The sequence below is a fragment of the Molothrus aeneus genome, chromosome 7 (assembly GCF_037042795.1).
Source record: "Molothrus aeneus isolate 106 chromosome 7, BPBGC_Maene_1.0, whole genome shotgun sequence".
NCBI classification, from domain to species: Eukaryota; Metazoa; Chordata; class Aves; order Passeriformes; family Icteridae; genus Molothrus; species Molothrus aeneus.
This window is the reverse complement of record NC_089652.1, coordinates 16,519,044-16,543,775: the sequence shown is the minus strand read 5'-3', so window position 1 is coordinate 16,543,775 and position 24,732 is coordinate 16,519,044. Positions and strand designations below refer to the sequence as shown.

The window sequence follows — 24,732 nt, the reverse complement described above, 5'->3', positions numbered from 1 at the left end:
CTCTTGAGCATCAACTAGTTGCTTTATTAAATTTCCACTTTGTTTTGGGTTTCTTAACCACTGTGCATGGAGCTACTTTATCTGAACTTAAAAATAAAAACTGCTCTTCAGTTGTATGTTGTGTAGTGGCACCACTTCTGATTTATTACCCTCTAACCCTTTATGCAGCAAGCTTGCTTTTCTGAGAAATACATTTTTTGCAGAGCAACATTAAAATTGTCTACTTTGGGATCTCTCAATTTTGTTGCAGTGGAATTTAAACCTATTGCCATCTTTGTGGTTTGGGTTTTTTTTTCCTTTCTGAGTGGAAAGTAACACTTTCAGTCTCTTTCCTGTTTTAAAAAATACACTTTCCATAATAGTTAAAGGAATGCAGAAGAGACATAAAATTCTGTCTTTCCTAAAAATTCCTTCTTAGTCTTTGAGTCTGTAAACTTGCATGAATTAGTTGAGTCAAAGCTGCAAAAACTTAACTGGGATCTTGAGCACTTCAGTTGTTAATTTTTTGATTTCAGGGCCAAATTAAAATATAAAGTCTTGTATAAGCCAGTTCACTGTATATTAGGGAGATTGTGTACAGAAAATCAAAGCACACTAAACAAGAAGGTCAGGAATTCTGTTTTTTTCAGGAGGAAGCATCAAGGCTTCTTGACTGCTATGTGACTGATATGTACATGCTCTAGAATGGTGGGTTTTTCCCCCATCCACACTGTCTCTAACTGAGACATAACATTAGAAATACCTTCTTGGGCCACACCAGTATAATTTCTGTGGAATAGTTTGCCACAGTGGCAAAAGGAGAGTGTTTGAAATGAAAACAGGAGAATGAGCATCTGCATGGGTGGTGTAGATGCCTCATCCTTTCAGCACCCACTAACAGGTCTGTTGTCCATAAGTCTGTCTAATAACCTCAAGTCTACTTGTACTGCCTGCCTATGCAGCATCCAGATGCAGTAAGCTCAAGGTTCTGGTTGTGTGCAGTACCTGTGTTTTGAACAAGCTTACTGTTTTGCAGGACTAGATGGATGATAGTTCTTCAGCCTATCTACTGTGTTAATGATTTATAAGACTCAGTTATAGCCTCTCTTGCAGTTTCTGTCCATGCTTGTGGTGTCTTGGGCCCTTCCGTCTCTGCTTGTAAGGCCCTTTGGTCTGTACAGTTGTTCTATGCACCCTCTCCAGCTCCACTAGATCTTTCTGGAGACAGGGACAAAAACTGTGTGCAGCACTCAAGGTGTGGATACAGCAGTGTTCTACAGAGCAGCAGAAAGAGATGAACTCTCTTCTTTCTTACCCCTGCTCAGATGATGCACAGCACTGTGGGCTGCTGTTGTATGTTGTCAGTGAAGATGCCATGATACTGACTACCAGTGGGATTCTGCCAAACATGCAATAATGCTTTTCTTTCAGCTGTTGCAATTACCTTAACTTCCATGGGGGTTTTTTTGTCTGCTTAGTTTTGTTTTTTAAGGTCCTGAGTTCTGTCAGTGTGATCAATAAACCCTGCCCTTTGCTTCTTAACTTAAACTTATGTTATCCTTCAGCCTGTAGAAGAACCTTTTCTTCAGTACTGTAGTAGTGTATTTTCTTAAATAACTTTTGGGATGAACACCTGTGGAAATATAAAGGAGTGTGGGATTTCATGTTCATTGTATCCCTTTTATTCACTTTCTGTTTTTACACCCTGATAAAGCTCCAAGGCTTAGTGAAACAGGATTCCCCTTTATGAAAGTTGAGTTGACTTTCCCTACAGACCATGTGTCAAATGATCTTTTTTGTTATGGACTCTGCCATCTCCACAGGGATAGATGGTACTTGCTAGTTTGAGCAACTGAAGCTGTTTTTTGGAGTGTGTCTGTGGTAGGTGGTTTTTGGGGGGCTTCTTGCACCATCAGTGTGTGCATACAAAGCTTGCTTCCTGATCAATCGTGCATTGCAGTAAACTAACTTCTTCTATGCTGTGACTTCTGTCTGTGTCTTGACTTAAAAGTTTTGGGGTTTCTGATAGCTTTAGTTGTCCTTTGAGTGATTAAGGTTCCCTTCAGAATCCAGCTATAATGATAATTTAGTGAATACTAAGAAGTAGGTCTGGAGAAGAAAACATACCAAGCTGACCTGAGTCTCTGCCTTCATTGCAACCTCTTGATGCAAATGCACTAAACTTTCATTGCTTATTGCACTTTCCTCTTCAAAAAATTCAATTAATTTTTGTATGAGTTTGATGAAACAATAACAGCTGTTGTAGGAGGAATGACTGAATACTCTCTTCCATGCTGAAGAGTCTAGCTTGAGTTAAGGTTGTTGCCTTTTAATTCTAGGATTAGAGCAGGAGGTTTGTCAGTAGAAGAGCTGGAGGGGTAGTTGAGATGAGGAAACAAAAAGAATTGATCATTTTGTGTAACAGGTGACTCAGTTGTAGAGTTGGTTGCACCAGCTATGAAGGACAGGGGAATAACTGGACTTACAGAATGAGTGATCTTAGAGGGAAGACCCAGTTAGGTCTAATGCAATGACCCACGTGAAGACTATGGGAAGGATTCTCAGCTGCTGAAAGCTCTTAATATCAAAGAAAGATCTTATTTCTTCTCTCTTCTGGGAATACTTTTGAACACATGTACATGCTGAAGGGGTGTATATGTATACAATTAGTAGCAGTAGTTTCTTGCTGTTTTCAGTCCCCAGCCTTCTGTGTTTTCACATGGTGCACATGGTCAAAACCAGCTTCTCTGTCCCTTGTCTGTAAATCTGCATTTGTCACATGGCTAGGATATAATCTGGCTCTTGCCAGACAGTTTGTGCTGGAAATAATTTTACAGTGTTTGATGGATTCTGATGCCTTTTGATGATGAAGGGCGAACTTCTAATACTGTTTGTTTCTTTGAAAGCATAAGGTGTACTGAAATGGGTTTGTGTGTCTGAGACTGCTGTTTCCATTGCAGTGTGTCCTTTATCTGTAACCAGCATGTGAACTCAGGTGCTGCTTTCTACACTGCTGCAAGGGAGAGACCTTTCTGAAGAGTGGTGGGTGGGATAACTGAAAAGCCTTATGGCCAAAGCAAATTATACCATGCTGACAAATGATTTGATTCTGTGTGAAGTAAAGAACAGTTAAATACAATGAAATACACAGTTGCATGAAAAGTGAATGTGCAGAAGCCTTGCAGGCTTGTAGGTAAAGAGTTTCATTTAAAACTTCTGTTTGTGCATACATAAAATTGAAAGAAGTGTATCTGATATACATTCTTTTAATTTAAAATGACCCTATGTAATATTGACTTTTCAGGTACAGATTAGGTGGTATGGTATTACCAACTTTTAAGGAATGGATAGAAAAAACCTTTGGAGCAAGTCTGGAGCACAAAACTACCTCTAGAGTAAGTAAATAGCTGAACCAGTTCCTTTGAACATTAGTCTTGGTGATAATCAAGACCACACTGTTAAAGATGATTCAGCTGTCGCACATAATTGATTTAAATAAAGTGTATTAATACTGCAACGTTTTTGGAAAAAAAGTTGGTGTAGAACTACTATTTGAAACCTTATATGTCTTAGCATGACTTGTGGTTTCAGGATAACTGGTAGTACCTTTATTGAAATGAAAGTTTCCAACAGAGGGAGTTTTTTGTCCTGCCTGTAGCTTGCATTTCAAGACTGTAGAAAGTGTTAGCCCAGAGGGAATTGTTTATACAACATCAATCTTATCCATGATAAAAGAGATATAAAATACAGGGAAGTTAAACTGTGATGTGTTTTTGGTGTATTGAAAGATGTCAAAGTTCTTATTTGACGGTAATTTTTATTACATGTCTGGGTGCTGAAAACTGACTACCAGAATACTCAAGATGGAACTGAATGTTTTCAGAAAAATAACTCATTGGGAATGTTCTGGGTTTTGGAAGTCAAACATACTTTGCTTTTTAGAAAGAGTAACTGAACTTTGAGTCAGAAGACTTGGCTCCCTAATTAGAATCCCTTTGAGGCTTCAGGTTCCTGACTAGATAGCTGCTAAAGCAGTCTTGGAAGCAGGCTGTGCTTGTACTGTGCCTGTAGCAACCCAGCTGTGGGTAATGGTTCTACCCATCTCTTGAGCGAGTTCAAGTTTGAAGCAGGTAATCTCATAGAGCCTGAAAACTTTAATGTTTCTTCAGTCCTCTATTCATCAAGACATTAAGGATAGAGGGATGAAAAAGGATAGAGCAGATGAAAATCTGCTGTGGTTTACAGGATCTCCACCTGCCAATATATTTTGAAAAATTCATCTGGATGTGTTTTTGTTGACCAGGGTTGGTCTTAACTGGCAGCTGTTTTAACTTGCTGGGAAGAGAGGTCTTGAGAACTGTTATTCCCTTTTTACATGCAGAGAAAGGATAGAGCAAAGCAGAATTGCAGGACAAGTACATATTTTTTTATAATACCCTGATTCCACAGTACATCTTGCAGACCAGCTCCTCAGGATATCTGCCAGCAGTGTTGAGTGCTTTCCTGTTAGGTTGTGGTCCTCTGGTTTTAGTGGTCTTGTAATGTCAAACAGGCTGACTACCTTGATATAGGATAGGACTCTTTGGAGTCTCCAATATACACCTGGACTTCTCATAGCTAGTCTCAAATAATGCTGCAGGTCCCTCATTTTCATGGCTGTCATAGCTCCAAGGTTGTCATGCTATGCTGGGTTTTCAACTTCTGCTATCCCCTAAGCATGAAGAAGTTCAGGTATAGGAACAGCAGTAGGGAAGCCATCTCTTGGTTCATTTGTCTTCCTGTGCCATCTCCTCCTGCCTCTGTCATGTAAGATTGGAGGGTTCCCTGTTACATGTGACTTTTGTGTTTAATTAAACAACAGTAAATATACATTCTTCTGTGATCTTCAAGATCTTTTGATGCTCTTTATTTTTTCAGACCAAATTTAACATAGAGAGCAGTTTAGACCTAGTTCACATAGGTTTCCTGACTAGCTTTTCAGGGTGCAAATTTTAAGGTATTTCAGTCCTATGAAAATAAATAAAGATATATTTTTGTTTGTCACTGTGCATAAGATTTTTATAGATAAATATTAACTTTTTAATCTTGAAGATTAAAACTAAAATATTAAAAAACTTGTGGAAAAGTTATAAAAATAAAGATGCTTAAAACCATATACAAAGAATTGATACAGTTGTTAAATAGTTCATAGTCTCGACAACAAAGATCTTCAGGCACTTAGTGTTCAACTTGATATGAAATAATTCTGTCTGTGGAAATCCATGAAGAAACAAAAGTTTGAAGTCTAAAATGTAAACACAGCTAGTGAGGGTTTTTCTTAAATGATTTGAAGATTTTTATTTGGTACCCATTTGTTTCTTATGTTTCCTGTGTTGCTATCAGAGTTCTTTGGGCTAGCCAGCAGCACCGTGTGAATGTGCATTAAGAGCAGAATAGTAAGAGCAGCAGTTGAAGACCAGATTTACATCATGTTTACTGTGACTCGCTCCTAAAATCCAGGTGTCTCAGTAATGGAGTGCCTCTCACTTAACAGCACTTAATTTCAGCTTCTGTGTTTGTAGATGACAAGATGAATATTTTTTAGCTGTCTGACACCTTATTTAGCTGTCTGACACCTTATTTCAATAATTACAGCATTATCCTTAAAGCAAGTCAGGATGGCACATATGCTCTTCCAGAAGTTAAATCACTGGTAAAACTGCATTTTCTTCATGTCCTATGTTCCACATGAAAGTTCTAACCCAAACTTTTGGCTATCCACTTGAGCCTGTGAATGATGCCAGCTATTGCTAATGAACATCTCATGCAGCTATTTCTTTCTGAATTATTCCTGTCAGTACTCTTAATTTCTCCATAACCTTATATAGTTTTTGTAAGGGGGACACTCCATCACAATCATACAACTTTCCTGATAACTTTAAATCTTACCTTCATCATACCGCACAACTTTTAGACTCAACCCGTTCAGAATAGGCTGCTGCTGTTTTTGCCATATATTGGCAAAAAGTATCAGCTGCTCTGAAGGTTATGTAGAGCAAAGATAGGCAAAACTCTGCTCTAGGAAAGAAAACTTTATTGTGAGTATACTTTTTGTAGAAGGCTAACTTCAGAAGATGAAAGCACAGCGAATTCCATTTTGTTATATTCTGTGTTTGCATTTGTCACGAAGCATAGGTAGGGCTTGTCAAAGAGATGTCTTAAATTTCTTTGACTAGGTGGGACATTACTACACCATACTTTTTGATGGTAGGGTTGTAAACGAGTTCTTTCTGGCATCTTTCCTGAGAGCTTTATAGCAAAAGTGCAAGCACATTCTTCTCTTTGGGTTGATGTCAGTTCATTTTCCACCAAGGCTTGCATGGAAGAAGTGTGAAAGCAGTGCACTCTTTTAACTAATTTTTGTTCAATCCCTGATTTTTAAAAGTGTATTTAAAATAAAAGATATGATGGTAAAAAAACTTTCAGTTCTGCTCTCAGATTTGAGGAATTTAGTTAACAGAAAATAAGACTCTTGACCAATGTTTTCTTTTGCAATAAGACTTGAAGTGAAGAAGTTACATTTTAGTCATCAGACAAGCTTTTTATCTAATTGAAGAACTCTCTAATCAGAGGCCATTTGTGGTAGAAGACATATTCCTTTAGAGAGATTACTCATATTTGTTCCATTTTTAAGGAGAAAAAAAATCCATGGTTTTTTTTGAATCTTCAAAGCACATAAGAGTCTTACACTCAATGTCTGCAAAATTTTTTTTTTAATCTGGATCATGTAAAGAATTCTTGTTCTCTGAGTGGGTTTAAAAAGTTGACACATGAACTACATTCTTATGTGCCCAGTAATTGGAAGTGGAGTTCAGAAAAGAGAGTTAAGTGGTTGTGTCTACACTTTGAGAAGCTGTGAGAGTACTAGACAAGACATCTGTTGGAAGAACCTGGAAGAATGGGCTGTTAGAAAATCTTAAGCAGAGGTTTTCCCTGTGGTTCACAGAATCTTGATTTAAGGTCTATTGGTAAGTCTGAATCTCCTGTGTAGATTCTTGGAATGAAGAACACCTTTGCCAGGTGTTCATCGGGACTTTAGATGGAGACACCTCTATGTATGTGACTCAGATATGGGTTTTATGGGATCTTTCTTAGAGGTGAGGTCTGCTTCATGCATGCCAGTTATGTTGTATCAGTCAATCTTAGTTTTGCCTAGCACTGGACTTCTGATTAGGCTTTGGTCCAATTTGGGTTTAAATCTCAGGACATGGAGGGGAGGTGTGTTACTGAAAACAGAACTGTAAGTAGAAGAATTTGCAGTGTGTAGTGGCTGTTGTATGTATTCTGGCACCTTGGGAAGTCTTAAAAAGAGAATTTGTTCAGTATGCATTCATAAGCTCATGTATTTCTCCATATTTATCAGGAGAAAGAAAGATAAGAATGTGCTACTGAAATAAAACTTCTTGTGTGCAGAGTAGGATAAGCTGGATTGGTGGTTTGAAGATGTGAAGGAGAGCTGATGTCTTTCTGATATGGAATAGATGTGTTTGGGTATCAGTCAGTTAGCCTGTTTTTATTATTTCTGTTGTACAGAAAGACTGTAAGAGTGAACTTACCTTAAATGAATTTATTTTCTTGTATTGTAGGCATCCTTAAATGTTAATGATGTACCTCCATCCATTGTAAAAGAAGAATTTCTTCAGGATCTTAGAGCCACTAAAATCTCATATTCCCAGGATGCAGAAGATAGGGTATTCAGAGCTCATGGTAAGAGAACTTCATTTGTATAACTGTGCTGCTTTCAACACTTTCTTGTTTGACCTTAGTAACTTATTGTTTGTGTTCCAGGCCACTGCCTACACGAGATATTTGTACTCAGGGAAGGAATGTTTAAGCGAATTCCTGATATAGTTGTATGGCCTGGTAAGTTTTTATTGTCATCTTCTCCCTTCTGAACTGGCCCATTGTTTACTGAACCCTTGTGCATTCTGGTCAGGGGAAAACTGCCTCTTGGTTCACTGACTTCACTCACCTTTACAGAAACGGAAAGAATTTTCTCATGAACAGTAATCACGATTGTTTAGCATCTGGACTGCAGGTTGTGTCTGTGAAATCCCATCATTTTGTAGAGAAGTCAGTTTATTATTAAATATAGCTGAAGTTTGTTGGCTGATAAATTCACCACTTAAATAACCATTGTGTAATGTGAATGTGTATGTTTAGCAAGGGCAGTTGTCAAAAATGGCAGTCTCAATTTTGGGTTCTAAAAGTGTACATGATACTAGAAGGGTAGTGAAATATGTGCATTGAAGAACTTTTGGTTTTTTACATGCTGTACTTTAGTAAAAAAAAGCATAACATCTGTAACTATGAGAACACTTCACAAAAGATCAATGACTGGAAGAAAGAGCAGTGCAATCTGAGTATATAGGCTAGGCCTGCTTTTTTCTGTCTAGTAAAAGGATACAAATGCTTTTTTTTAACTTGAGTCATGTGCCCTCTGGTCACTAGGAACTACTCCATGTGCCATTCTTCAATAGTGAACCAAAAGGTCATTTGAGCTAAGTAAATGTCAATTTCTGTTTAGTTGTATGAGTTCAACTCTTTTGTTAGTTTTTATAACTTTGATAACTGCACTGCATTAAAAACTCAAAATTTCTTGTAAGAACTTAGTCCTACTCAGTTTTTCCAAAAACACATATGGGAAGCATGAAAAGAGGCACTATAAGATGAAATTCATTACTTGAGGCCAGGTGCTTGAGAGCACTGGTGACTGTGAGCAGTACTTGCCACAGCTTCTATTTTGTGTAGCTCCAAAAGCTGAAACAAAATGATTGACTACCTTCATTTAAAACATCTCTGTATGACAAGAGCGAAGCAGCCAGAGTTTGGAAAGTATTTATTTAGTCCTGCTCATTCTTTGCTGTTTGTATAAACTCATGTATGCAATGTATTTGATCCCTTTTTTGATCCTTTTACTTGGCTGTGCACAAGCATTTCCACCTCCCTCTTTGGCCAGGTACAGAATGCATCCTGAAAAACTAGATTTCATCAGGAACTCCTCTTGAAAATGAATGTCATTCAGGAAGAAAGAAATGTGCTGTTCATCTCTTAGAAGAGACTTATTTCTCAGTTAAAATAAATTGGACAACCTGTTTTCAATAAAAGCTTTACTTGTGATTTGTTCCCCAAAATACCTAGATGAATTGTTAACTGTTTGGTGGCCCATCTTGCCCTGAGAATTTGCAGGAGGTCTCAATCCATGAGTAGAGCAAGAGACTAAGACTATAGTTAGTTCTTCAAATGTAGAATTATTTGAGTCTAAACTTTACTCTATAACTGATAATTCTGAGCCCAGCTCCTATTTATTGCCTAACTTTGAAATGTCTTCCTTGCTGGTGTTGGAAAAGGGGCTGCTGCTTAGTGAGACTGCAGTATTTAGTAATAAGCACAAATAACAAGCACAAAGTCTGTTTTTTAACTGTTTGTTCTTTTTTAGTTTGCCATGAAGATGTAGTTAAAATTGTGGAATTAGCCTGCAAACACAATCTCTGCATAATACCATTTGGTGGTAAGTAAAATTATGAAATCTCCTAACTGTTTAAGGTTATTCGTGAAAATGTCTTCAGCTTCAGTTTAAAGATGTGTTCTTCATAACTGATGCTCTGTTCCCACAATGTGTATAAATTAGGGGTTTTTGTTGCACTATTGAAATTCAAAGTTTCAGAGAGGATTGTGGTCAAATAGTACCTCAAAATTATTCATATTTCCTTGTAGATGTTGTTCAGTAGAAATTCCTGTGGCAAGGGCTTTTCAGGAAGTTTTCCAGATACAGAGTACAGCTAAAGGCCTGTACAATCTGTGTCCTCCACAGCCTAAAGAATTCATAATGGCCTTCCAGTTTTCACTGTGGATGTCTTCTCCTCTAAGCCTGCTGAAGTAGAGTTGTGAGCTCCCTTGTTTTAACATGGGGCTTAGGAAACACGGGGTTTTGGCTTTCATGAGCTCATTCTGTGATAAGGTTTTTGTCAAGAAACTATAGTTCTCTGTTTCTTGAATGGCTTTGTAATTTCTTATCCATCTTTGTTTTAAAGCTCTCTGCAGGGCTTAAGAGAAGCAGCTGAGATGGTCACAGAATGTCATGTTTGTTATGGAGTGCTGCTAAAGCATTGTTCAGCTCCACAGCTGCCTTGATTTTGTGAAACCTGGAGAAGGGGGCAGCCTTAAGAGGCTTATCACTAGACTCAAACAGTTCACTTCAGTGATCGTGCTTTATTCAGTTCTTTATCAGAAAGGAGGGGGAGAGGCATTCTATTGGAAGAAAAGCTACCTGAGAATTTTATGATCACAAAATATCATTCCCTTATTTGCAGGAGGGACAAGTGTCTCTAGTGCTCTTGAATGTCCTGAAGAAGAAAAAAGAACAATTGTCTCCCTAGATACATCACAAATGGTATGATCTCTTAAATAAATTTTATTTTAGTTTTTTTTAATCATCCTACAGTTACTTGGGTGATCATTACAGAATGACATTTCTTTCTTTTCCAGAATAAAGTAGGGATGGAAGTATTAATTATCACCATGATTATTAAACTGGTACTGTTCAGTTTGTTTTTCTGATATTAGTCCTGTACTACTTCATATGACCTGTATATATTCAATAAGAAAAAAAAATCACTGTTAAGCCTTACAGCAGCTTCAAGTGATCAAACTCAGAGAAAGCTCCTCTTCTTCGATATTGGAATTTGTGTCTGAGGATAAATGAAAGACTAGGAGGAAGTTGTTATTGCAAATTTCACTAGTTCTTGCACTAGACTTCAAATTACTTAAAGTAAAAATTGATAAGATGACCTAATATATATAAATCAACTTGAAGGATAAACTTTCAAGAAATAACTGGGTTTTTTGTCTAGATAGCATCTTGAGAATGTGAAGTTCATAGCTTTATGGCAGTCTAGAAATGAAGTTCTGTAAAATTTATTGCTAGTTTTCATCTTTTCATTATGAAGGAGCTTTGTACTTTTAAAATAGATTTATGGCTACTTGGTAATGAGATGCTTCAGAAACAGGTCTGTATCTTTGATGTAAGGCTCTACTGCCTTCAGGTACTTGCTGAGCTTATTAACTCCTTTAGCCTTGAAGGTAAGACCTGGGGTTTGGCTCAGTTTTCTGCACTCAGTGGTTCTTCAGTTAAACAAAGTGATTTTTTTCTGCAGAGGTGGTACTTGTATGTTGAAGGAAGCTCTTCAGGTGTCTATGCAGAATGAAATCCAGCAAGTGACTAGTGACTCAGGCCTTCATTTGAACTCCTTGATTTATAGCCCACAGCTTTGACTTTGGTCAGGTTTAGGTGTGGCAAGGAAATGTGGTTAATTCTTACTATCTTGGTTTTTTGTCAGCTAGATGGGTAAATAAGCATTGAGTCAGAAAATAAACCAGTTTCAGGTTCTTGAATGACTTCCAGCCAGTTCTTGTTATCATTAATGAAGAGAGAAAATAAGAAAATTAAGGTGAAAGGAAGCATTGTCAAAGTTAAAACATATGTGTCTCAGGGCAGTTAAGATGATTGCTGAAGCTTGACTATTTTAATAAATGCTTAATGGTTATCTTTATCTTATATAGGGTCCCTATTGCATAAAAACTGATTTATATAGGCATCTGAGATCAGTTAAGCAGTTTATGTTGAAACTGAAGCAGCTGAAGTAGTTCACTTTGAATGATTAGTTAGCCCATACCTTGTGAGAGGGAGACTCCTGCAAGAGTTTTGATTTAATTCTTTCTGGCTTTTTTTGCTTTTTATTCTGTAAACATCCCTGGTATAAATTGACAGATATATGTGTTAGTCTCTTGTAGTGGTGACTGTAAATTGAAACCTGTTGTGTAGCAGTTTGAGGGAGTGAAGAGCCTCAGCTTCCACTGGTATAGTGACTGGAGTGGTATTAATAGTAAATTGTATGACTAAGTATGTTGATCCTATAGCATTAGGGAAGGAAGTAAACAGAAATCTTAAACACTCATTCTTAGTTTTAATTGGCTTTTCAACAGAATCGGATTCTCTGGATAGATGAAAAAAACTTAACAGCTTGTGTAGAAGCTGGCATTGTTGGACAAGATCTGGAAAAACAGGTATTTTTCTCTGGTTAAGTTTCTAGTATTTTTTTTTAATATATTTTTCTTGGGTATTGTTCATACCTTGTCCAAATCATTGAATTCTAGCTTAATTCTTGTGTGTTTTCATGCAGCTGGTAAGAATTATATGCAATGGTTATGAACCCACCCTTCTTAGTATATGACCAGTAAACATACAAAGCCACAAGTTCCTGTGGTATAGAGAAAACCATGAGCTAAATGAATTGCTGTAAACAGGATGTAGAAGTCACTTTCAGCCTTTAAGTTAGAACCACTGTGTACAACAGAACATAGTTAATGACCCATGTTACATGGTATACTTAAATACAGCTGTTCAACATGATTGTTATCAGTTGGTCAGTGCAAATTGATTATCTCAAATGCACTAATGCAGTTATCACTTAATGTGAGACTGCTTGGCCTTTAATTCTTGCTGTTTGATAGCTTTGGTGTTGTAATTCTGAGGGCATCCTGTCAACCTCAGGTGCTGTGCAGATGGCAAGGCCAAGTTAATGCAGAAAAATGAGTAACAAGTGACTACTTAATGTACAGGAATGCATGATCTGCATCACAAATAGTTGACAATGTTGCATACAGGAAGCCCAACCAGATGGCTGTATATTAAAACACATCTCTCCTTGAGAGAATTAAGTACAGGTAATTTGCTCAAATTTTCTGCAGACCTGCTGCATATCATGTTAGGATAGAAAGAACAAGAGATTAAGTGCCTTATTTATTGGCAGGGTTTGTGCAAAGTTGGCAGTTACTTAAGTTATAACTTTTTTTTGCAGATGTATATGAATTTTCACCTTGTTTTGAACAATAGACTTCTCAGTTTTAAAATACAGGGGAGGAGTATCACAGGGTGATATGTAGCACGGGTATGCACAGTAGAAGCAGAATCAACTTGCATGTCATGTACATATCCAAGATAACAGTTTCATAAATGGGTGTGTGGTAAGGATACTTATATTAAAAAAAAAAAAACAAAAACAACCCAACCAAGTATAGAATATTGAATTTGGAGTACTAAGTTCAGGCAGGATCTGTAGGATGTATTTTTTCTTTTCTTTCTTTAGCTTGCTGAAAGTGGCTTCTGTACAGGCCATGAACCAGACTCCATGGAATTCAGTTCACTAGGAGGCTGGGTAGCAACACGAGCATCAGGCATGAAAAAAAACATCTATGGAAACATTGAAGATCTGGTAAATAGTTTTAATACTTGTTATAATTTTTCTTCTCAGATATTTAACTTTTATAATGACTCACACTGGGAGGGTAAATAGTGTTTCTTTTTGTTATACAGTTTTGGCATCAAATCTTGACTGACATGCTTGTTTCCTTGTTTTTGGTATTAGTACTAGTAATCCTTATCACTGACATAGAAGTAATTCTCATTTGAGCACTCACTGACTAGCTTAAGGAATTGTTACTCTGTCTTGACTCTGGTGCTGTCTTCTACTCTTTTGGACTCTCTATTCATCCAGTGTAATAACCCTATCAAACTTGGAGAAGTCCCATAGTCTCTCCTACCTGTTGTGTGTACCTGAAGATGTCTAGCTGAGCTGTTTGACAGCAAGCAAGCTCCCCACCTTCCTACATGCCCGTGGCTAGCAGTATTTTTTAAATCAGTAGGCTGATCTAATTGAGCATGTGGGTGCACAGTGGTGAGATCTAGTGCCACCACATGGTCTGTAGGAACCCAGAGGAAAGAAGCAGTGCACTGGGAATGGCAGTGTTCTACTCTTGAATTTGTTTTAGTCATTAAAGTGGTTCAGCTTTATATTAACTCAGATAATTTTTTGACTTTTAAGCATACTTTCTGATTTTAAAGTCTACGTTTTCTGTAACAACAAGTGCATTGAATGTATTGAAGATAAATCATCACTGCTCAGACTTTGCCTGCCTTCTTGCTTCAAACTTCCAGCTTTCTCTCATAATTTGTTTAACCCTTCCATGTGTGAATTTTTTTCTTTCCTGCAGCACACTCTAGGTAATGTATCCATGTTACCCTAGGCTTTTTCATCAGTTCCTAGTTTAGACATATTTGTTCTGTGCACAGATGTGACACTTCACTGTCAGCGACTGAGGCTGGCAGGAATGACTCGGTTTTTATTCAGTAGCCCTGGCTGAAGTAAAACTCATAGCACTTACAAAGTGTCATCATGCCCCTGCTGCCTGAGTGGTACAGTTTTGCTTGTTCTGGGAGGTGTGAAGCAGAAGGCTTCTCTATTATGGAAGCATCACTTTAGGCTAAAACAGCTTCTGAAATTTTCATTAGGAGGAAATAGGAGCGAAAATTGATTCAGAACACTTGAACACATATGAGTTTCAAAATAGCACAGTGAGACTGTTTCAAGGAAGTGTTTACCTTTTGAGGAGCTTTATATCTTGAAACAGTGTGTTATATAAGCTGCCTAAAATCCACTTACTGCAGAATCAATGGTTCATAAATTGCATAGAGTAAAAATTACTTAACTACCTGTGCTTGAAAGTTGTAAAGCCATTAGCTGAAATTCAGTAATTTTGCTTCATTTAAAGGCATCACTAAAGCAAAGCTGAAACTCTACCCTTCCTTGGTGTAAAATAGAGGATTGAATTGAACAGAGGATTAAGAAAACCCACATGTGGGCTCTATTGCATGGGCCTGAATGAAGCTAGAAACAATAACATTGAAAAATACTTTTTAAAAAACAACTTCCTAGCCCTGCACATGTGTCAGTCTTATGGCAGCTTTTATATTGATAATCTATTTCACAAAGTATTTCACTACTTCCGTCTTTCCTCCTAAGTGAAATATTTCTGTAGCAATCAATGACTGAATTATAGTAGCTTCATCAAACAGCAGTTCTAAAGCAAAACTTAAGCAAAGTTTAAACCCTCACTTTTTCCCTCTGTAGTACAATGTATATTATGATTAAAATACTGGTGTATATAAAGTTCTATCTGTGAAGTTCTACACTGAGGAGCAAAACAGTTTTAACTGGTATTGCCTGGATGTAGCCACCAGTTGATATGATTTTTCATAGAATGGAAATTATCTGTTGTGTGGGGAAACCATGCTGTGTCAAAATAATGGTTGGTAACAGTTCTCAGGTTCTTGGGGTTGCCTACAGAATGTCTAAAACCTATAAAGCCAAACTGTATCAAACTCAATATGTTTTGTGGAAAATAAATATAGTAAAATCTGTGCTTAATGCTAGTATTGATAGTCATTGCACTTTGTTTAAACAGGTGATTCATATAAAAATGGTAACTCCTAGAGGAATAGTAGAAAAAAACTGTCAAGTACCTCGCATGTCAACAGGACCTGATATCCATCACTTCATTATGGGATCTGAAGGTAAAAACAGAGTAATTTCACATACTGCATCTTAATTCAGCTTCAGTAATGCTTGATTATTTGAGCATCTTTAATGCTGTGGCTTCCAGTGTTGATGGGTGGCATTGTGCAGGCATGAATTTCTTGTGTTAGAATAAAACATGGAGACCTTAATTAGGACTGAGAAGGTGCAGCTTTTAACACTGCTTTAAATGGACCTGTGGAGTCAGCCTACAAGTCTAGTAACAAAGAGCACAATTTAAAGAATATTTTGTGAGAATTGACCATGTAAAAAGTAAGGAATAAATCACTTGTTACTGCAAACTGAATTTTGGGGATTTCTGATTTATGTTAACTTACAACATTCTGGTACATGTTAAGTTGGGTAGCTTGCAAGCAGTCCATCTTGGAACACTTTGCTCAGTTTTTCCCCTCTCCTGAAGGAACCCTTGGAGTGGTTACTGAAGTTACGATAAAGATTCGCCCGGTCCCTGAGTACCAGAAGTACGGCTCTGTGGTCTTTCCCAACTTTGAGCGAGGGGTGGCCTGCTTGAGGGAAGTGGCAAAGCAGGTAAAGAAAAGCTGGCTGTTGACTTCTCTCAAGGACTCATGGATTCTAGCAGTAGGGGTGTATTGATGCTTCAGTATTTCTGGCTCTTGATGATAACCAGGAGTTTGAGGTAGGAATCTCGTAAACGTGTATGGTCCATGAAATGCAGGATATGGTCCATGAAGATTTTGGAAATTACTCAGTTGAGGACTGAGCATGTTATGACTTTGCTTGGTATTCTGAGCCAAAACATGGACAAGACTTTTAATGGCTTGTTTCAGTGGGAGTTATTTCATATTGCAGCCTGAAAAATTCAGCTTTGTATCTCCTTCCGCTGAGAACTTTACCCTCAGATTAACTGGGACTATGTAAAAGGGACCAGTGTTTAAAGAAACTGACTTGCAGCATATATATAAAAGGCAGTTGAATTCATGGCTTTGAAGTGGTAAAGGAACAAAAGGAATGCACTTGAAGGATATGGCCTGTGTTAAGAAATCACTGCCTGGAGCACAGTGACATGGGCAGGTGAGATGGATATTACCAAGTGGAATTGTGCTTACACTGTGGTATTTAAATAGAGAATAGTGCAGGCAGATGGTTTCAGGTAGTGAAGTACTTATATACCAAAGTTCTGTAGTACTTTTCCTCAAGGCTATGCATCCAAACAAATCTTAGTCTGGCTAGCCTCTTTCTCCACTGACTAACTTTCCTCTGCTCTGTGCAAAATTATACCAAATTATATATGAATGGTAGAATGCACCCTGAATTGGGGAAATAATTTCAGAATTGTTTTAATTAATGCCAAACTAAACACAGCTTTACATTTTTTCCAGTGATTGGTCTAAATTAATGGCTTAATGTTCCAAGCCAGATGTTCAAACTGGTATGTGAATGACATGTATATGCTAGTCAGCAGCACTTGCCAGTTTTTCTGTCGTGCTTCTACTGCTAGTGCTTGTCCTTCCTTTTAAAGGTACCTCAGCAGACTTTTTGGGAATGCTTAATCATGTGGCTGATCAACATTTAAAACCAGTTAAGGAACTCATGTGTTTTCCCTGTCTGTGGTTTTAGTTAGAGGGAAAAAAAGAGGCACTATTTGCCACTTAATGTTGCTCCATTTCTAAGCTTCTGTTGCTGCTGCTGCTGTTTCTCTGCTTACTTGAGCCTGAACTACTTATTGTCTTCTGTTGCCCCTCACATCAATCTGAGTAGTAATTAAAATGACTGCTCTCTGAAAAGCTCCTTTATGTATCAGACCACTTTAATGTAAGGATAATCAGCCTGTAGGGTGTGGATGGGTTGGTCTCATTTAAAACCACTCCCACAGCCTTCTGTCGACCTGCCTGGTGAGCTCCCTTAGCTCTTTATGTTCTTTCTTCCTCTTGTGTGACCAAATACATATTAATGATATTGTGAGGAGTGAACATGTCAAATGGAGTGAAAGAAAAGTACATTCCATATCCATGTGATTAGATGATGACTAGCCTAAAATTCAGACTTTTGTCATATTCCTCTGGCCATACGTTTAAGTATGACTGGACATGGCCCTCAGTGAGTATACAATGTAGGCATATACATGACCAGAAACTTACCTAAGTGAATGTAGCTGTTCTTACAGTTTTTCAGATTCCTGTATAGTGCAGAATCTAGATTAGACCCAAGTACAGATTTTGGTTGCAGTCTGACAGCAGAGCATGAATGTACCAGGTCCAGCCAGGATCAGCTTTTTTCATAGTAGCATGTGTGGTGTTAGCTTTTGTATTTGTAACCAAAAGAGTGTTAACACACCAGTGTTTTAGTTATTGCTAAACAATGTGTACACAGTGTCAAGTCTTTTTCTGTTTCTCCCTCTCTTCCCACCACCAAGTGTGTTGGAGCAGATAAGAGGCTGGGAGGGTACACAGCTGGGACAACTGATCCAAACTGACTAAAGGCAGATACCATATAGCATCGTGATCATAAATGAAATAGAGGGGGGTGTTTCATAGGGGTTGCCATTGCTTGAAGACTGGCTGCATATTGGTCAGCTGATGGTAATTGATTGCTTTTTGCATTGTGTTTTGTGGGGGTTTTCCCCCATTTTGCTTACCAAGCTGTCTTCATCTCAACCCATGGGTTTTTCAGCTTTTGCCCTCTGATTTTCCTTCTCCATCCCACTGGGGAAGGGGCTGAGTGAGCAGCTGTGTAGTGCTCAGCTGCATGCCAAGATGACCTTCAACAATTAAACTTTTTCAATGGTTTTTTTTATGTATGTGTCTCTGATTACACAGAAACATAAGCTTGATGTGCTAAACAAGTGTACTATCTTTAGTGCATATGCCAATTAAGAAAAAGAATCAAAATGTGAAGATCAATGTTTTTGGACTATTCCTGTGTTGGCTTGAGGTTAAACTGAAAATTCTCCATGCATTATATCTAGACCATCTACTATACCTAGTAGATGTTGCTATTCCAGTGAAAACAAGTTTATAGTCACCCTGTTTCAATGATGGTGATGGCCAGAGGTCTCTGGTATCAAAGTGTGCTTTCTTATATGCTATTTTGTAATGAAAATTTAATTGTAATGACTTTTAAAACCAACTATATATGTAATCTTTTTATTCTTCCTTCCTCTTACTCCCCTGACTTTGCCTCCAAGAGATGTGCTCCTGCATCAATTCGCCTTGTCGACAATGCACAGTTTCAGTTTGGTAAGTATGTGGATCATCACGGAGTATCATGTTTCCAAGGGCTTTTTAGTAGTTCAAGTCTGTTTTGGGTAGTAATTCTTTTGCTCAAATCTGGACAGAGGGCAGTGAACGCAGAGTTCAAACTCCAGATAGTGCCATAGTGTGAGTTTGGGAAACAGAAGCCTGTCTTTGTCTCTGAGGAAACACTATGCACTACTTGAGTCAGTAAAGAGCCATGCTCTGCCTATAAATGAGATGGGTTTTCTGCTGGTTCCTTTCTTGACATTTAGTCTATTGGTGAGATTGAAAGTCTGGAATCACTTCCTCTATTTTGCTGTAAAGGAGTAGAGATTCTAGTTTTAAAATACAGTACTTGAAACATTTTCTTCCTAAGAGTATTAATGAGAAGTTGGATATGATAAAAAAACCAGGATGCCAGCACCTTATTTTCAAGGTAAGTGGGTTGTTTCCTTTAAATTTCATAAAAGCATCTCACAGATTCCTTAGAATTCTTAGGTTTTTAAAAAATATTCTGATATAATATTTGATTGGGACAGAGGTAATGACATATTTGTCCAAAGTGATCTGTCTGTTTTCAAAAAAAGATAAAGTGTTGTAAGTGCTGTAAGTGTGTGCAAGTACATCTCAGCTGTTAGGCTTTAGGTATTGAAAGTCAATGAAGCTACCAGAAGATTCCTGAAGACAAAAGATTTCATAAAATTTCAACTAGTTCAAACACCTAAATAGGACAATGTCAAATATGCAGAACAATAATATCTCAGCAATTCTAAGGGAAAGCTGTCATTTTAAATTCTAGTGGATTTGGTAGAAGATATGTTCTAACTCAAGACACTCTGATTCTGGAGACTCTAAAGTTCCATGACCCAAAAGCTAATACCTTGCAGAACTTGCTGAGACCATGCTATTTTGATTGTACCCAGAAGATGAAAATGGAAAGTGTGACTGACCTTGAAAACCTCTACTATGATACTTCAGCAAATCAGAATTCTTGAAACTTCTTTTGCACAGAAGCCTCAGTGATAAATCTCAGCTTCAAATGGCATTAATGTAGTGGTGTTGAAAAAGCTGAACTTCATTTTTCAAATCAAGGAAATTGTGATTTGGAAGAGCTGAGAAGCTCAGCAAGCCTTGCTGCTTGCTTTGCTCATTTTGTGCTACACTATTCTGCTCTGACATGTCCAACAGAAGCAGGTGCATTTCTTTTTCTTTGGGAAGCACAATTTGACCAATTGCAAGCTGTGAACATAGTTTCAGGTGTGTCAATATTAATTTTTCTTGTAATCATTGTTAAGTAGTTTTTTAGACTGTGGTTTAATAAATCCACGCTTTTTCTGTGCTTACTGAAGTGTGCTTGTAGATGTCCTCCTTGGGGTTTGTATTTGGAGAGAGACTTCCTCTTTGCTTAAGAGGAAGAAAGAGAGCACGTAGTTGTTGAAGTTCATGTGTTATTGAGGAGGAAATGCTTTGTGAAGTATTTTAGAAGAGAGTATCATGTAAATGGTGCATAACTTTTTATGAATTGGGCTCACAGCATGTAGGCCAGATGCCAGGCTGCTAAAATGAAGCAGTAATGAGAGTTCAGAAGTTGTTTGTGACTGAAAACAATGGAACAAACAGTAAAAGACTTTCATCTCAATTAAACCCAGTCCTGAGGCAGAAATGTTAATTTAACAGGCTCCAAGACACCATTTATATATCCTGGTAATTTTAGTTCCCCGTTTGTCATTAAGGAAGCAATAACTAGCTTTATGTAGAAAACTTCACACAAGTGATATAACTGTTAAAGAAAAAATTCTTAACTCCTAACTTTCACCATTTTTGGCTGTTTGTTTCAGTGGTTTTGGTGTAACTTGAAAAGAAAAGTGACTGATTTTTGCTTAGTTTTGTGGTGTAAAAACTAATGAAGCACTCTCTTAAAATTTTTCCACATGCCATAGGCTTGTGAGATCTAAACTAGGGCAGCCTTAATTAAAGTGTCAAATATTTGTGCACAGGTGTAAATATGTCTCCAAAAAATTAATGAAACTTTTTCCTATATCATGTTCTAAATGAGTAGAGCAAATTCTCTTTAATTTTGATAATCAAAGTGCTCTGAGCAATTCTAGTTATTTTGACTACCAAGCTATTTTTTATTTGCCCCTTTAAGTAAGAATGTTAAGAGCACTGTTTCCCTTAATGTGCCTTTTTCTGCTTTTTGCCAAAGGTCATGCTCTTAAACCACAAGTTGCTTCCATTTTTACATCGTTTTTGGATGGACTGAAAAAGTTCTACATCACGAAGGTAATTTTGGGGTTTTTAATATTGGTTTGAATTTTGCATGCTGTTCATAAAATTCAAGATTTTTTGGTAAACTGCTTCTAATGCAGCTGAGTTTAGTGTAACTGATAATACAGTGTAAGAACTTGGGGTTCTAAAGGTGGTTGAATTCAAATGAGATTGTGTTTGAGGAGTTATTCCAAGAGGGCTGTTGTTACTGGTCATACCTGTATAAGAGATTAATGTGCCATGTCTAACAGTAACTTGGTGACAGGGGAAGACTGGAACCAGTTTACCCAGCTGGCAGACTAGTGATAATCAGTGAATACTGATGGATCAGTGAATACTGATACTATATTTTCATCCTCCTAGATTTTTTCCAAGGCATGATCTACCTTGTTATTAGAGTGAGCTAGAATTTTGGAAGATCCTCAAGATATTAGGCAGATTTTCCCCCACAAATTAGTTTTTTGTCTTTCTGGAATTCATTCCTTTTTAACCTACAATGATTTGGTGCTAAAATGATATCACCTAGGCTTTTGTGTTAAATATGTTATCTTATTATTGACTTTTTTCCCTCCAAATTACCTAACTAGAGAGTTACTGCAAATATGGGTATTCAAATGTAGAAAAATTTCATTATCTTCCAAGAGTGGGCATACTTCTGGAAGACAGTGACCAGTGTTGATTCTGCTGTTTTTTCTTGGATTATTGAAGTGGGAAATAATATGTGTCTGGAGCTTCTTTTGTTAGGGAATACATACTCTGTTTAGAGATAGCCCAGAAGTTTTTCCTTCCCTCCACATTCATGATGGTCATAGTTTTCTTCCTGCTTTTTTAGCTGTTTAACACAGGAAGAGTTGATTAAATATAAATGTCTCTATTGCTCAAAGCATTTAAGACCTTTTTTTTTTCCTACAGCATGGGTAGACAGCTGTTATGCTTATCCTGCTTTTTAACAGGAGGAAAGAGGTGACACACAATTTCTGTTATTTCCATTGACCTGTCCTGTCAAGGAAAAACTTAAGTGTTTTGGGAGTAAATTTTGAAAGACTTTTTCCTCTATCATTCCTCTTAATTACAGCAATACTTCCTGACCAGGGCGCATGCCATGTGTTTGAAAAGTAAAAACCTCTTCCTTGTATTCTGCCATGTAGACTGTGACTAATGGCAAGTTTGTCTCTCTCTGCAGTTTAAAGGATTTGATCCCAACATACTGTGTGTAGCTACTTTGCTCTTTGAGGGTGACAGAGAGAAGGTTCTTCAGCATGAGAAGCAAGTCTATGATATTGCCACCAAGTTTGGGTATGCTTTTCAAAGTACATTTTCACTGTGAAGCTGGGAATGAACTGTCCAGGAAAAAATTAGACTACCATATTTTTGTAATGGTTACTGTATGAATATGTTCTCGATTTACTAGTTTGAAGTGGCAGCAGCCAATTAGCTACTGAATGCTCCCTTTGATACATGTGGCTTGTACTAATTAATAGGTAACTTTACTGAAAAACTTCAGCTGTCTGTGTATTGAAGAAAAATATTTACTAAATATAAGATGAATGTTATTAAAATGGAATTGCTTACAGGCATGGAAGCAGCTTGTTTTGCAATCCTAGACTCTATATTTTCACTACAGAAAGAGAGACAAAATCATTAGGGCGATATTAAATTTTTGCAGAATTCATGTGAGTATATGAATACAAGAAACTTGTTTAGTTGAAAGAGTGCAGTGATTTTCTGTCCCTTTTTGGGGACAGAAAATTTCCTGCCACTTTTCTGTCCCCAAAAAGGGACAGAAAACACCCATTGAAGTGGCAGGCTGAGTAATGATCAAGCAGTTTCTTTCCTTCTGCCTTGATAAAGTGTGGTTGATTAAAACTATCATTAAAACTGTGATTTGTCAAGAGTGTACTGTTATTGCTAATACTAGTCTCAGCTATTCAAATATACATATAAGTGCTGTTTTATCCATTTTAAGGCTATAACTTCTGAATTTTGTGCTTTTATCATGCTTTCATTCTGTTACTTCAACTATGAATACTTTTGTATTTTGGTATTTCAAGATGGTAGTGTATTGGTAAGGGGGAAACTTGTCTGTGTTACAGGCATTAGAAGATGGTGCTGTCTATGCTCCTTTATTAAGGCTGTTAGTGAAATCTCCAATAGGTTAACCTGTTTTAAAATGCTAAACTATTTAATGGCTTTCTAGTATAAAATCCTTCAATTCTATGCTTCTTCAGGGTGCCTGATTTCACACCCATACCCACCTCTCTCTCAGATTTATGGGAGCTTGTAGGAAGACTGATTCCAGAGGCATAGCACTTTCTTGTTCTTAGAAACCAATAGTTAAAAACAAATGCTTTCAATAATCCCTCCTAGACTAGTGAAAGCAAGGCTTCCTTTTTCTTTAGAGCTATGAACTCTGTGTCTTTTTTTAATTCATTCAGATCTCTTATGCTTTGGGGATCTTAAGTCTTGGGGTCTCATGAGTTGTACACATAAAAGTACACAAATTCAACCTGCTTAGAAATGTAATTACCCATGTTCCTGTAAATGAATATCCAGAATATATTGTGTCTACTTGTGTTTCTCCACTCTTTTGTGAGTTTTGTTTTCTAAGATTTTGTCAAATATTTTGTGAAGTTCATCTCCAGGTTATGGAATGAAAAGAGGAATGAATAAAGATCTGGTCTGAAGTAACTTCTGATTTCTAATGACGAGACCTTGCTATTAGCAACCACTTTAACACAGCTTAGGCAGCTAAACTTGAACGTATGTTTAATAATCAAAGTTGTTTTATAAATATTTTAGAAACTGATGACTAATTTGGTGGAAAATTAATTAAATTCTTGTAAATTGCAGTGGCTTGGCAGCAGGAGAAGATAATGGACAGAGAGGATACATGCTGACATTTGTCATCGCTTACCTTCGGGTAGGTCAGCTTTTGTCTGTCTGCTGCAGCTTCTGCTCATTAATGTAACAAAACATAGACATGTTTCTTTGAAGATGCTTTCTCTGAAATCTGAGTGCAGGCTGCCTTGGATGATATCTCAGAGGTTGTATCAACCCAGGATCAACCTAGAGGTTGTATCTCTTCCATTTCGGAGCAGTGATTATTCATGGAATTCCATCTGCAAAACACCATAGACATTAATTTATATTCTTGTTAAGAATAACAATAGTATTAATTTATTTTCTTGTTAAGAAAATAGCTTCTTATAAAGGGTAGGGAGATTAGATTGAAGAATCCACAGAGTGAATGAAATCAGAGGCATGGAGTGTACTTGAAATACTCATGTGCTCACTTGTCTTTTTACTCTTCTTTGGCAATCTGCTTATGACTGGTTTAAATCAGAATTCCAGCATAAAGGACTTTTAGTCTAAACTGCTGCAGCTGTTCTAACACATTTTAGTCTTACTGTTTGAGATTTTTTTATTTTTCAGAACAATATGCACATCCTGAGTGTTTGATTTGTTGGGGACAAATCACCGAATCTCCCTTTATTTCAGCAGGCTGTGTGTCAGATGGGAAGATGTTTGTCTTTTTTCTATCTAGACAGTGACAACATTGCACAAAAATATTTTCACTAGGTATTATACTGATGAGCACAGTGAAACTCTTGGCTTGGTACTATAGTGATAGAAATATTTGATTAGTGTAGATGTCCTGACAGTCTGACAAGTTATCTCAGTGTAGCCATGACATCAAAATGTTTGTCATCTTTAAGAGCTTCCCTATTTCCCTATTAATAATAAACTTGCGTCAGTGGGACATGTGGGTGTTTTTGCTAAATTAGAATTTCTGTTCTTCTGCAAACTAAAAAGTTGTT

At 37.3% G+C, this 24,732-nt stretch overlaps 1 protein-coding gene across 2 annotated transcripts in view; it reads left to right on the top strand.

Moving 5' to 3' along the window:
- Positions 1-24,732, top strand: part of AGPS (alkylglycerone phosphate synthase) — a 50,428-nt gene that overhangs the window by 11,237 nt on the left and 14,459 nt on the right. For both annotated transcript variants that reach the window (XM_066553144.1, XM_066553143.1), the window contains exons 3-15: positions 3,284-3,374; positions 7,605-7,725; positions 7,807-7,881; positions 9,458-9,529; positions 10,332-10,411; positions 12,004-12,084; positions 13,167-13,292; positions 15,322-15,430; positions 15,853-15,980; positions 18,598-18,649; positions 20,853-20,929; positions 22,098-22,210; positions 23,765-23,834. In XM_066553144.1, coding sequence (XP_066409241.1) covers positions 3,284-3,374; positions 7,605-7,725; positions 7,807-7,881; positions 9,458-9,529; positions 10,332-10,411; positions 12,004-12,084; positions 13,167-13,292; positions 15,322-15,430; positions 15,853-15,980; positions 18,598-18,649; positions 20,853-20,929; positions 22,098-22,210; positions 23,765-23,834 — 1,195 coding nt within the window. The remainder of the gene's footprint in view (positions 1-3,283; positions 3,375-7,604; positions 7,726-7,806; positions 7,882-9,457; positions 9,530-10,331; positions 10,412-12,003; positions 12,085-13,166; positions 13,293-15,321; positions 15,431-15,852; positions 15,981-18,597; positions 18,650-20,852; positions 20,930-22,097; positions 22,211-23,764; positions 23,835-24,732) is intronic.